General features: G+C 32.6%; 1 protein-coding gene and 1 long non-coding RNA gene across 4 annotated transcripts in view; one reads left to right on the top strand and one right to left on the bottom strand.

The window, feature by feature from the left end:
• VPS50 (VPS50 subunit of EARP/GARPII complex) overlaps positions 1 to 13,608 on the bottom strand; it is a 118,194-nt gene that overhangs the window by 45,046 nt on the left and 59,540 nt on the right. Inside the window, exons 14-19 of one of the 2 annotated variants that reach the window (XM_021936035.2) lie at positions 13,125 to 13,205; positions 11,371 to 11,462; positions 9,148 to 9,242; positions 8,730 to 8,828; positions 2,495 to 2,585; positions 29 to 205 (exon numbers count right to left, since the gene is read on the bottom strand). In XM_021936035.2, the coding sequence (XP_021791727.2) occupies positions 29 to 205; positions 2,495 to 2,585; positions 8,730 to 8,828; positions 9,148 to 9,242; positions 11,371 to 11,462; positions 13,125 to 13,205 (635 nt within the window). The remainder of the gene's footprint in view (positions 1 to 28; positions 206 to 2,494; positions 2,586 to 8,729; positions 8,829 to 9,147; positions 9,243 to 11,370; positions 11,463 to 13,124; positions 13,206 to 13,608) is intronic. The other variant, XM_021936036.2, reaches the window with a different exon arrangement.
• LOC103883077 overlaps positions 1 to 13,608 on the top strand; it is a 48,576-nt gene that overhangs the window by 32,739 nt on the left and 2,229 nt on the right. The gene's annotated exons all lie outside the window — the stretch shown is intronic.

Here is a 13,608-nt window from a genome sequence, read left to right as displayed (position 1 = left end):
TCACTTATGTTTCACATACACCACATACCCCATTAGAAGCTAAGACATCTTCTGTTTCTTCATCTTTGTGGTTGGCCTGAATTTCAAATGGATTCCCACCACTACAGTACTGCTCAAACAAGGTCACTGTTTTTGAAGAAGTTGAGACTGGCTGCTTACTAGGTGAAACTGATGGGGAGCGAGACTGTTCCATGAATTTAAATTCCTAGATGTTAAAAAAGGAGCCAGATACCTTTTAGCAACAATAAAATTCTAACACATAAACTGAATCCCTCAATATAAATGTAGACTTAGCAGAAAAACAACATCTTGATCTTCAAGTTATTGACTTTTAAATCTTTCAAGTTATCTAAAAGTACACACTTAGAAATACATGTCTAAAGGCTTTCCTAAAGACAACTCAGCGAATGATATCACTTAAAACAGTATCATCTGCATCAAACTACTTTTGGCTTCCTTTAAGAAACTGCGGAGATCATCTTTTAAAATAGCTTAAGAAATCTGAATGATGTCTTCTAAAAATTTTAACAGAACAGCAAAAATCCTAATCAATAAAGTCATTTACGAAAACTAATTGTTAAAGTAAAACACTATGCTTTTTCATATGTTGGCACCACTTAAGATATTCTATACAAATACATCAGAAACAAAGTATGAAGTGTATATGTGTTACATTGATGCCTACAAACTTTCATTTACTTTTCTCTATATACCAAGAAACAGACAACACGAACATATATGCCAAAGTCATATGATGTGTCCTCTACTCCTAGCAAAGCTAAAGAGTTGTAAGACCTAGTCTAAATTATGCATTAATCACATGAGGAAACTGAGGCAGTTTGAAGGGATTCAGTGCAAAGTTCAACCTCACACAGCTAATTAGAGGAAAAGCGGGAATAATCTCTAAAGTTCCTTTGAATTACCAAAATCTTGATTTAATGATTTATCACAAAATTTAACAAACATTTTTCTTTTCACTAAATGGAATAATCCCAATATTTAAATCCCAAATATAAATTTCAATGATATTCTTGAAAGGTATTCTTAAAATTCTTGAAAGGTACATTGACTTGTTGTATTAAATGATATGTGTTTATTTTCCTTTTACATTTCAACTATACATTTAATCATATACATTAATAATGCCTAAGAATCATGCCATTATTTTTATAATTCTAAACAAGGAGTGAATATACATAAACGAGACTAATTTTTAGAAAATCCAATCCACAGGAATGCATGTCAGGTGAACACTAAGTTGTGAATAGTTTTCAAGGTAACTACTTTAAAGGAGATAATGTTCACCTAGATGGGAATGCTTCAACATGCCTTTTTTAAAAAACATGTCTTACAATTATACTAAGTGTGACAATGTCGCAACACACACACACAATCTGATGGTTAAAAAGGAGTTCAAATAAAATTATTTAATAGATATTCTAAAATGAATGTTAAACTTAGAATTCTAAATAATGTTAAGGAATTACCTTAAATCTTTGAGAACTCGTAAATCCTATGTTAATTTAATGTTAATTGTTATGTTAATACTAATTAACATTAACATCAATTTTGCTGTCTTTAAAGCATTTAATAATCACTATGTTCCAGTGTTTTTAATATTTCTATAATAGGAAAACAATATAAAAAAACTGGATAAGAAGCTATTGTACAATATGAGCATAAAGACAATCAATCCCTATCAAAAAAAACTTCTAATTACGTATTCTGTACATTTATCCAGAGTAAGAAAGTTGCTTTCTAGAAAGCTATTCCTTCCAAAGGCAAAAACTAAAGACCCCGTACTTTCTGAACAAGAATCTAACTATATGCACTGCATTTTGACACTTGGTATTTGCAGAACACAATCTTTCACACAGGAATATTTATCTACAATGTGTTTCAACCAAGGGAAAAATCAAACTAATTAAAGACTTTTTCACAGATTGCTTATTCTGTAAGTATTTGAGGAACTGATTAACTAATACAAATTAGTTAACAGTATTTTTTATAAGTGCCTCTTTTATATCTGAGGCATTTTTTCATTACAGGCAAAGAATTGCAGCACAAATTAGGAACTTACTAGCCCCTTTAAGGAATAAAAAAATTCTATAAATATAATTATTTGTATTATATTTGTATATGTATTAAACTATGCCAAAATATAGCTAATTAATTATTTGCAAAATTTAAATACAGCAGTCAGCCCTTTTTGGAATTCAAAACAAACAAAAAATATCACTTTAACTGTAACTCTTTTTAGGCAAAAGAGATTTCCTGAAGTATGTAAACTGAATTTTATAAAAGAAGACTGATTTTTCACAACCATAAAAGGGTCATTCCTGTAAAACTAATGACTTTCAAGGAAGGAAGATAAGAGACTGCTCCTTAATTTATTTTATAAATGTTTCCATATATTTGCAGACTTTTTTTTCAAAGAAAAAGGGTAAAAAAGATGACTAAACGACAGATTTCTTTGTTCTTAAGAAACACTTACATGAAGTTGCAAGATGCTGAAATTTGACTTAACAGGACAAAGTTCCCAAGTCTCATTCTCTAAGAACATTCTCAGTTCATCGAGCCGTGTTCTTAAAAAAAGAAAATGAACACTCCAAAAAGTGAGAAAAGTGCACTGCACACAAGAATTGAGGAAATAATGTACAATACAAATAATTATAGGATTAATGTCATGATCATAATCAACTCTGAGAACCCATTGGGATTAATACAGTAGACAGAAATGTTTACTTTTGTTAGTTAGTATCTTATCATCCTTGACAGAAAAACTCTCTCAAATGTTACTAAACTAAATATTTTTACTATATTGCAAAAGTAATGCATAGGAAATGACAGTTTTATTAGGGGACTAAATTAAAAGCTTGTCTCTAACTCACATAAATATCCTTAGCTGATACATATATCGATGCTAAAACATAAAGAAAAATCTACAGATTATATGAGATCATAAATACTAACACGTTACGTTAAACAGCACAGATCTGAATCATACCTAGTAAAGCTACAATAGCAAGATAATTATCACTTTCTGAAAACATTTAGCTCAGTGCCTGTCTCTACAAAGCATTTACAAATTACGTGAGCAGGTAAGACACATATATATTTGACATTCCACTAATCACTTATGCCATACTGATCTCTTCTTTCTTTAATGCTATTGTTCTTACTGTCTATCCTGAGTAATCAGCACATGATATAGGCAGTCCCAGAAAAACAAACCTTATTTTCAGTTGACAAAAGGGCCAGTGCCTGCCCTGTTCTTCCTCTTTCTACCACAAGTTGTTAGTACCATGCTAAAAATGAAATCTAGATTTTTTTAAATCCACAGGTTCAAAATAAAGAGACAATAAATACATGAATCTGTAAAAATCAGGAATTGCTCCAAATACTAGAGTTAACAGACAAGGACTTTAAGATAATTATTATAAGTTAAATAAAATAGAAAAAATGTATAAAATGCATAGAAAAGAGAATTTCAAATAACTGCAATAAGAAAAACAAACAATAAAAGAATCAAATAGACATTCAAGAACTGAAAAATACACTTCCAATTAAAAACTGATTGGATAAGTAAAACAGCAGTCTAGGGGTGGCTGAAGATGGCATTCATGAACTCAAAGATCAATAGAAAATATCTAAACTGAAGCAAAAATTCGAAAAAAAAAAAGGAAGAAACAAAAGATCATAAGAGATATGTGAGATAGTCAAAACATTTATTATGCAGGCAATTGGATGGAAAGGACAGAGAATAAGCAAAAGCAATATTTGAAGACATAAAGGCCAAGAATTCCCAAAAGTGATTGTGCTCATAGCTCATACCACATACAAAAATTACCTCAAGTGGATCACAGTCCTAAGGTAAGAACTAAATGTACAAAACTTGACAACTCAATAATAAAAAACAAATAACCCAATTCAAAATGGATGAAAGCTTTGAACAAACATTTCTGTAAAGAAGATATACAAAAGGCCAATGAGCACCTTAAAAGCTGCTAAACATCATTAGTTATCAGGGAAATGCAAACCCAAAACATAATAAGATACCACTTCATGCCTACTAGGACAACCATAATCAGAGACAGAAAACAACAGGTGGTGACAAGGTTTTGGAGAAATTGGAACCCTCATACAGTATTAGTAGGAACGTAAAATGTATCATGACTTTGGAAAAAAGTGTGATTCAGTTCCTCAAAATGTTAAACAGAGAGAGTTACCACAGGACCCAGTAGTTCTACTCTGTATTAGTTTCCTGTGGCTGCTGTAACAAATTACCACAAACTAGGTGACTTAAACAAGCAGAAATTTATTCTCTCACAGTTCTAGAGGCCAGAGCCTGAAAATCAGTATCAGTGGGTTGAAATCAAGGTGTTAGCAGAGCTCCACTCTCTGGAGGCCCTAGGGGATAATCTGCTGTGGTATTTATTACACAGCAATTTAAAACTAATACAGTGATAAAAGGTACAACCCAGATTGAAGAAGCGTAGTCAACCCTAGGCATAAAAAATGTATACAAAATAATATATGAAGTAAAAGTATATGACAAAACACCAAAAAGGTAAGAGAAGGTAAACGCAGTTACAAAGTTGGTTCCTGCATTATTCTGGAAGTATACCACCTAAGGTAGACTACAGTAGAACATAAGTGCATATTGAAATGTTGGCGGTAACCATTACAAGAATGTATTTTTTTTTTTTTTCCGAGACAGTCTCACTCTGTCGCCCAGGCTGGAGTGCAGTAGCGTGATCTTGGCTCACTGCAACCTCTGCCGCACAGATTCACACGATTCTCCTGCCTCGGCCTCCAGAGTAGCTGGGATTACAGGCACCTGCCACCATGCCCAGCTAATTTTTTTGTATTTCTAGTACAGACCGAGTTTCACCATCTTGGCCAGGCTGGTCTTGAACTCTTGACCTCGTGATCCATTTGCCTTGGCCTCCCAAAGTGCTGGGATTACAGGCGTGAGCCACTGCGCCTGGCCCCTAATGTTGTTTTAAAATCTTGTCTGACAACTGTTATGTTTTCATATAACCGTTTTTCCATTTACATTTAATGTATTTATTGACATAATTATTAATAGGTTTAAACCCATCATATTGCTGTTTGATATCTAAAAATGTTAAATATTTTAAAGAAATTTTCTCTTTCTGCATTTTTTGGATCAATCATATATATTTTTACTTTTTATATTATATATATTTTTCTCAGTTGGTAAAACAACATCAACAACAACAAAACGAGACCAAACTTGATAAGCTGTTAACAAAGGGCACACTTTAAATATGAGAACATAATTAGAAGGAAAGTTAAAATTACACAAAAACACAATTTCTCAAAATCATGAACTGGGGTAGAATTTTTATCAAAATTATTTTCTCCGTCTATTAAAATAATAACTATGATATTTTCCTGTATTCTGTCAATTGGTAAATTAAATTTCTTAATTTAACGTTTAGCCAACTCACGCTCTCCTATAATAAATCCTACCTGTTCACAGCATATTAACCTTTTTAGGTATCACTGAATTAAATCTGCCAATATTTTGTTTAGGATGTTGCATCTATGTTCTTATGAGATACTAGTCTGTCATTTTCCTTTTTTAATGTCCTCTTGTTATGCTTTGGTATCAATGCTATGCTGGCCTCATAAAATAAGTTATAAAACATTCCCTCTTTCTCTATTTTATGAAAAAGTTGTGTTAGTATTGTTTTCTCCTTTAAAGTTTGGTAGAATTTACCAGTGACATCAGCAGGCCTGGAGATTTCTTTATGGAAATGTTTTGAAGCCCAGATATAATTTCTTCAAAAGACATCGGACTATTCATATTTTCTATATTTTGTTTTGTGAGCTCATTAAGTTTGGCTTTATAAGGAATTTGTTTATTTCATCTACTTTGTTGTATTTTCTTCTAAAAAGATAGGTGACTTCTCTCTTCTAACACCAGTCAATGCAATTTTAGGATCCTTGAAAACATTTTATAAGCTTTGATTACTAGAGTAATTACAAAATAAAATGTACTTATTAAATAGAATATTTTGACAACTATACATTGCTGTATAATTTTTATGTCATTAATGTTTAAATTAGAATATTTATGCTTTTAGAAATTCTCCAACATCTGACAGAATAGTGTTCTTTGGGTGTACATAAACTTAGTATCTGAATATTTTAAAAAATGGGGGGAAATGAAACTTATACTTTTGAGAAGTAGAAACAATAATAGGGGCTGTGTTCCCTCATATGTTCATACAGTTTTATCCTAGAAAAAGATAGTGGAATGCAAACTTTTATACGACTACCACAACTAACATTAATACATTTCATAAGTAGATGCCCCACCAAAAAGAAACTGCTCCTATTTTTATCTTTTTATTATCCCTGTAACTTCAAACCAATAGCTTAAATGGACTCAAAGTCAGAATAATTTGGTTCAAGAATTTCTTCATCCTCAAGAGCTCTATTTGGCAGCAGAGGACCATGAAACAAACTGTATGCACATTTAAACACTTCTATTAGCAAAGTAAGAACACACTTCATCTATATTTCACCATGTTCCATATAGTTTTTCAGTATTTATTTAGTATGATTGGCAAAGGGAATATTAAATTGGGATTTTGCAGATTTAGATTTATCACTGGCTAATGTAATGACTTTAGTCAATTCAATGTATGGACACTAGCATCATTTCTAAAGTTCGTGTCAAGTTTACCTTGTTTTGTAAAGAAATAAATGTACCTTAGAACACACTGATGGTTTGCACCAACTTTACGAAATGACTTCCACCATAATTTTCCCGATGCAACTGTCAGAGCAAAAATGACTACAGACAGGACAGAAACTAGACTACCTTAAACTTCTGTTTAAATACTAGGGAAAAAGAAGAATACTAAGTAATAATTAAATCTTTGCTGTTTAACCTGCCCCAATTTTTACAATATACAATACTGCAAGAAAACGGGTCAAGATGTCTAGGCAACACTTATGGAGACCTTTTAATCTGGCCACTTCATTTTACAATTCATAGAATCACAGGCCAGAGAGGTTAAGTGATTTGCCAATATCAGACAGTTGGTAAGCAGCAAAAAATGGGACAATAACCCAAGTCTACCATTACTCAACCCAGCTTTACTTCTAATAATATAGCACAGCCACTTCAATGAGAAATAAGTTTCACAAATGTTTCTAAGAGAAGTTCTTTAAAATGTTGAGTGTTTGGGGAAGATTTAAGTGATTCGTTTCTGTATTCTCTAATTTCATTAATGTGAACTCTGTGAGGAATTTCCATTATGGTCAAAATGCCCCTAGCTAGTTGCTACAGATGACAGACACCTTTTGATAATAAGTAAAACAGAATGCAGAATGGAAGCCACTAAATAAATCAGTGTTTTTATATTGTACACACATCCTAGACACTGGGAACACCAAAAGTCATCCCAGTTGTCATGTTGGATATGAAGCAATCTCTGGGAAGAGAGACATTTGGTGTGCCTTCATACTGCAAGGAAAGTGAGGCTTCTGGCTCCTTTGTGTTTCCATTTTATTTCCCTATCCATGATTAACAGGCCCCTCCCCCTTCTATACAGGAATGTTAATAGGGCCAGCCTTTTCATTTAGTCAGGGCTTAAGTTTTAGCAGACAAGGAAGTTATAAATAAACGCAGTGTTAGGGTTTCCTGTTGGTCCCTTCCCACCGTTTCCCTGAGGTTTATTCAATTAAGTTTCTAAAAAATTTTTAAACACTCTCAGTTGTGAAACTCAAGGGCTTTGCTTTGGTATAGTTCAACTTAAATCTTTTTCAAACAATTTACTTGTTTACAATTAACATAGACAACTTGTATTCAAATATATTTAATAATAATCAACAGTTTGGTGTTCAGTCATCTCTCTTTTGACACGGCATATATCACTGTGAGCAGGTACTGACTATGAACAAGGAGCAAAAGCAGAATTTCAAATCATGACTCTCTTTGGCACCAAATAAGGAAATCAAAACTTAAATTCAATTGTAAAAAGTAAAAGTTCAGAATAAAAAGTAACATGAAACTCAACTCAAAGGACAAAATACATGTAAGGGATACAACTTGGGGTCTAGCTTATATGAAGAAAAATCTAATGTTAGCTCTCCCTTCCTTCAATTTACTGCTGCTGTAAGCATATAATCACACCACTATTATGAACATTCTTTCCCACCTTCCTCCTCTACCCAAATCATTCCTAGTCACTCTTTTAAATATTAGCAGTGATTGTTTTGCAAAGCAATGAAGTATACAAATTTGGCTTTATAGCGAAATTCTGAATATCACATCCTCTCCTGTAGAAGCCTTCTTACTTCTAAAAGATAGATACTCTCAAGCACCCCCTCACTGAGCACTGATTTAAATTCCTTATAAGCACACGCATATGTATGCAGGTAATGGAACAGCAGCCAAATTCTTTCTGTGAACCTTGATCTAATAATCATGTTTTACTCATAAAGAAATCAGTTCAATATTTTAAGCCCCTCAAGACAAAGAATATTTTAAAATGTACAATGAATATGTAATGAGAACATTTCATCATATTTTGGTTAAAAAAATCCTTAGCCATCTTAAAAAAGCTGCAACACATTCAAATTCAAAAGTAATGGTTTAAAATCAATTAATGCTATAAGATTAAGTATTAGACAAAAGTATTCTCATTACCTAAATAAGTCCATTCATATTTTATTAGAGTTCTTACCTATGGTAATTTTTGAAATAATTGACACTTTGTTTTCTAATAGATTCCTGTAAAACTTCAGACTTGCTACCACAAAATTCTTCTCCAACTTGCATCAACCTAGTTGGATAAAAAGGTTTCAGTAAATTTCAGCAACATCCTTATAGAGAAAAAGAAGTGCGGGTTCTCTTTCTTCAAAGACTAAAAAAAATCGCTAAAATTTGGATATGTGAAAAAAATTCTAAAGACCACAAATTCATAAAGGTTTACAAACATCCAAAGGGCAGAAATATTTAAATACACTCACAAACTTAGCAGCAAAAATTATCTTCATTTCCATAAAGAAGTTATAGATGAGAGCTCACTAGGTTCATGATTTCTTTGATTATCATGGTTGAATGACTCAAACTAAAGAATAAGACAAGATCTTAAACACTACCTGCTGATTATGTCCAAAACAAAGATGAAATCATCATATTTGAATATAGACAAATCGGTTCCAAGCAAGTAGGTTTTTACTTTTAGCTGAACATCCTGTAAGACAAAGAAAAAAAAAAAAATCAAGCAAACCCAAAATACAGAAAATAAGTTTTCAGAACCATTTACTCTATAGTTCCAGATTAAAATGAGACAGGAATATATTCCTAATTTGTTAATAAGTATCTATTTAGGCCAATAGCCAACATCCTTAAGGGAGACATAATAGAGACAATCCCATTTCCTATATCAGGAATGCCATCAGGTTGCCAAACTGAATGGAAACTAGCTACATAAAGTGCCAAGTCAGTATTTCCAAGTACATTGAATTACCAGAAATTCTATCATAGATTGTAAAATTTTAACTAAGTACAATTAAGGCCTACTGGGAGACTAAGTCAGAAACAAATCATATCTGACCCTGGGTGTATATTCAATAACTATAAGATTTTCCTTTCTTTTTATGCATTAATATTCAGAAAAAAGTCAGCCTAAATCCACAATGATACATTATTTATTTAATTTTAATAAATGTTTAATATGGTTATATGAGTTTAATACAGTCAAATGAGAAAATATATGTCAAACCTCTTACAACCACTACATAAATAAATTTCAAATACTAAAGTATAAAATCAAATAGCATATCCAATACAAAATTATCAAAAATAGAAGAGCACTAAATTATAAATACTGATTCATGAAGAAATTTACGTTCTCAAAATAAGTTTTCCTAAACAATTTTTTTCAAAACACATCCTATAAAAGATGGTCAAGCTGGGCATTGTGGCTCACGCCTACAATCCCAACACTTTGGGAGGCCAAGGCGGGAATATCACTTGGGCCCAGGAGTTCAAGACCAATCTGGGCAACGTAACAAGACCCCATGTACACAAATAATAATTTAAGAAAATTAGGCATGGTGGTACATGTCTGTGGTCCCAGCTACTCAGGAGGCTGAGGCAGAAAGATCACCTGAGCCCAAGAGGTCGAGGCTGCACTAGGCCATGATCCTGCCACCACACTCCAGCCTGGGTGACAACATGAGACCTTGCCTCAAAAAATAGTAAATAAATAAATATAAAGAAAAAAAAAAAAAAAGATGGTCAAAATAAAGATCAGCCTCATTAGAAAAATCAAAAATACATTTTAAAAGACCATAACACGGCCAAAGGGTCTATAGTCTTCCAGGGTTCAAAGAAGTCCAAAAAGAGTAAGTTATCTTCAAAGAAATTACACTGTGATCTAAGAAGTAACAAATTATCTGATTATAACAACTGAGCTACTAAATTGCAAAGAAAAACTTAATAAGATACTGCTACGGACTGAATGTTTGTGTCTACCCAAAATTCCTATACTGAAATTCTAACCTCCAAGGTGATAATATATTAGAAAGTGGGGACTTTGTGAGGTGATTAAATCAAGAAGGTAGAGTCGTCATTAATGGCATTAGTTCCCCTATAGAAGGGACCCCAGAGGGCTCCCTCATCCCTTCCACTATTTGAGGATACAGCAAGACAATGTCTATGAACCAGGAAGCAGGCCCTTCCAACAACGCTGGCACCCGGTTCTCTGACTTCCAGCCTTTAGAATTCTGAGAAATAAACTTCTGTGTTTATAAACTAACCAGTCTAGAATATTTTGTTATAGGAGCCCAAATGGGCTAAAACCAGATATATTCAGCCAATTAGCATGTAAGATTCCCTCAAGGCACAAAGATCACTGACTGAGAAAAAAAAACAAATTGTTCATTCTGAGCTATAATCTGACCTAAGTATGCTACCTACTTAGTTACTCCTTTTCTAAAATTAACAGGAAAAAAAAATTAAGGAAACACAGATAAATGAAATAAAAATAAACAGAACATCTCACTGAGAAAACATACATTTCTTTATGATAGTGGAAATTCTCTGGGCCTCTAAAACAAAAAATGTACTCAAGGCATATATGAATATTTCCAATGGAGATTTTCAAATTAAGTCTTTTTTCTTCCTGCCATTCATAGTGCAAATACAATCACCAAATACATTACAGAAATTAAATGATAGCCTAATTCCAAACAGAAACATATGATTAAATCTGCAAAGAATACACATATAGAAAACTTAAAACTGAATTTCTAAAACAACTTTGACATGACAATTATATTGCTTCTGTGAAAAAAATAATATTAAAAAAACCAAACCTGCCATATTCGTGTAAGTCCATGTTCTAATTTCTTTTTTATGTAGCCACGATCAAAATTAGTTTCTTCAGTACCTATCATATTATTCCCTTCTAAAAATAAAAGACATAAATATTTTTAGATTTAATCCAATTTGTGTTTGTTTTCCAAATATTTTCTATTTCGCCTCTCATACATTATAAGTCTATGTAAGATACAGAAAATATGTTTGATATTTATACAATCAAAACAATGTCAAACAATAGGTATTAGAAGTAAACCCATTTGGTAAGATAAATAAACTTAGACTATGAAATGCTAACTATACCTAAGACCACTGAGATCATATGTGACTGAGGCTGGGAATCTACCTGAGTCAGTGTGGGCCCAAAGACCAGGTTCTTAATACTGCCTACTGCAAGACCATGTAAAAGGCTGTGAGAAGGGCATTGCAGGACCAATTAACCAAATTATCAATTAGCATGCATGCTAAGAGGGCAGTCTACATTAACAGCTCAGGCAGTGAGGTGATAATGCATATATTTTATATTTTTCATGACGAATAATAGTTTTATCCACTCCAGATAATTTAACAATGTCTAGTTTAATAGGTAAGATCAGTGATCTGCCACCAATCTCCCCCTAAAGACAACTGAAAAATACACATACACATTCATATTAAAAAGATGAAGCTTTTGTGTGAATATCCTGTGTAGAACACCTAAGCAAGTATGTCATCATCTTGTCTCAGGTTGGGAAGGTGTCCACTGATAACTAGTAAAAGGTCCTTGGAAATGCCAGGCCTCAGATACATAGATACATGACTAGTTTGCCTCTGAGCACTCCTAAAACATAAGCCTTATTATTACACGCATGGTATGGCTGTTAGGGATCCAGCAGCCTAAAGCAGTGCATCTGAACTACAGCTTTAGAGCTTTATCTTAGAACATTAAAGTATTAAGTTATCAAACAATATCAAATATTATCATTAAAGAGATACAGCAGATAAAGTCTAGAGTCCTCTTCAGTTTTATGAAGTTCCATGAAGAGTAATTTTCAATTTACTAATTTCTACAATTTTAGTCCTGAATATAATATGATTAATTTCAGGTGAACAAATAACTTTTTACAGTCCTAGATACTACCAGCTGACTACTTGAGCACTTGATATCCATAAAACATACATATTAGGGTGAAGAAATTTTAGCAAAGAGGGTTGAGTAATAAGGATCAAATAGAGTTTTAAGTTTGACTCAGTACTCCAATGAATGTAAACTATTGGCCTAAAGCAAAAAGCAAGCTTTACCATGATGAATAAATAGATAACAGTCACCTAAATTCTGATATCTAAAATATGTGTTAATTCTATTCCAAACTTTTTCTTTGGTTTCTCCTTGAATAATGTACTAGAAAAGCAAATATGTCTTAACAGTCTCCAGGTATTTCACTATTATTATATTATCTCTTGATCCATTTCCTTTCATCATATTAACCACCACCAATGTAAGTACCTTACATGCTGTCCAAACTCTACAACGACCCTGTAGGGTACATGTGTTACTACTCTTTAAGTGTTTGGTTTGGTTTTGCTTTGCTTTTTAACTGATCACTTTTAGGAGCAAACTGAAGAGTGGAAAAAATAAGCAGTGTCTTCAAGTTCTCACCTTTGGTAAACGTAAGTGAAAACTTGAAGCCAGACCTCTCAGATTGCAGAGCCCATGGTCCCAGAGGTAGTACAGGGTAAGAGTACAAGTTTTGGGTAAAAATAGTCTGACCTGGAATCCTGGCTGTGTGTCCATCCTTCTCTCTGCCTTCTCCTCTTTCTCTCCCTTCCTTTACTCTCCCCAATAATACTTCTAAATAGATAAAAATCCATTCATATAATTTTCCTCTTATTTTGTTTTCTATATTTACAAGCTTCTTGTAAGTCAAGACAAAGATTAAACTAATGCCTTCTAAACTACCAAAACGTTTAATCAAACAGTGAGATTTGGGTGTGTTGTCCACTCACCCAACAACAGAAAATAAGCACCTAAGAAACTGGAAGTTACTAAAGTAATTTGATTGAATAGCTACAATAAATTGTATGTAATACAAAAAAAAAAAAAGATGTGCAGTATAATTTATTTTGTCCATATTAAACAAAACGCTGATAAAATCATTTACTGTTTTTATAAGTATTCTGAATATTTAATCTCAGCTACTGTTCAAGGATAATCACTTAAGATAAATAATTATACAAATGAAGCAATTTAAATA

This window comes from Papio anubis, chromosome 4 (genome assembly GCF_008728515.1).
Source record: "Papio anubis isolate 15944 chromosome 4, Panubis1.0, whole genome shotgun sequence".
NCBI classification, from domain to species: domain Eukaryota; kingdom Metazoa; phylum Chordata; class Mammalia; order Primates; family Cercopithecidae; genus Papio; species Papio anubis.
This window is presented reverse-complemented; position numbering and strand designations above follow the sequence as displayed.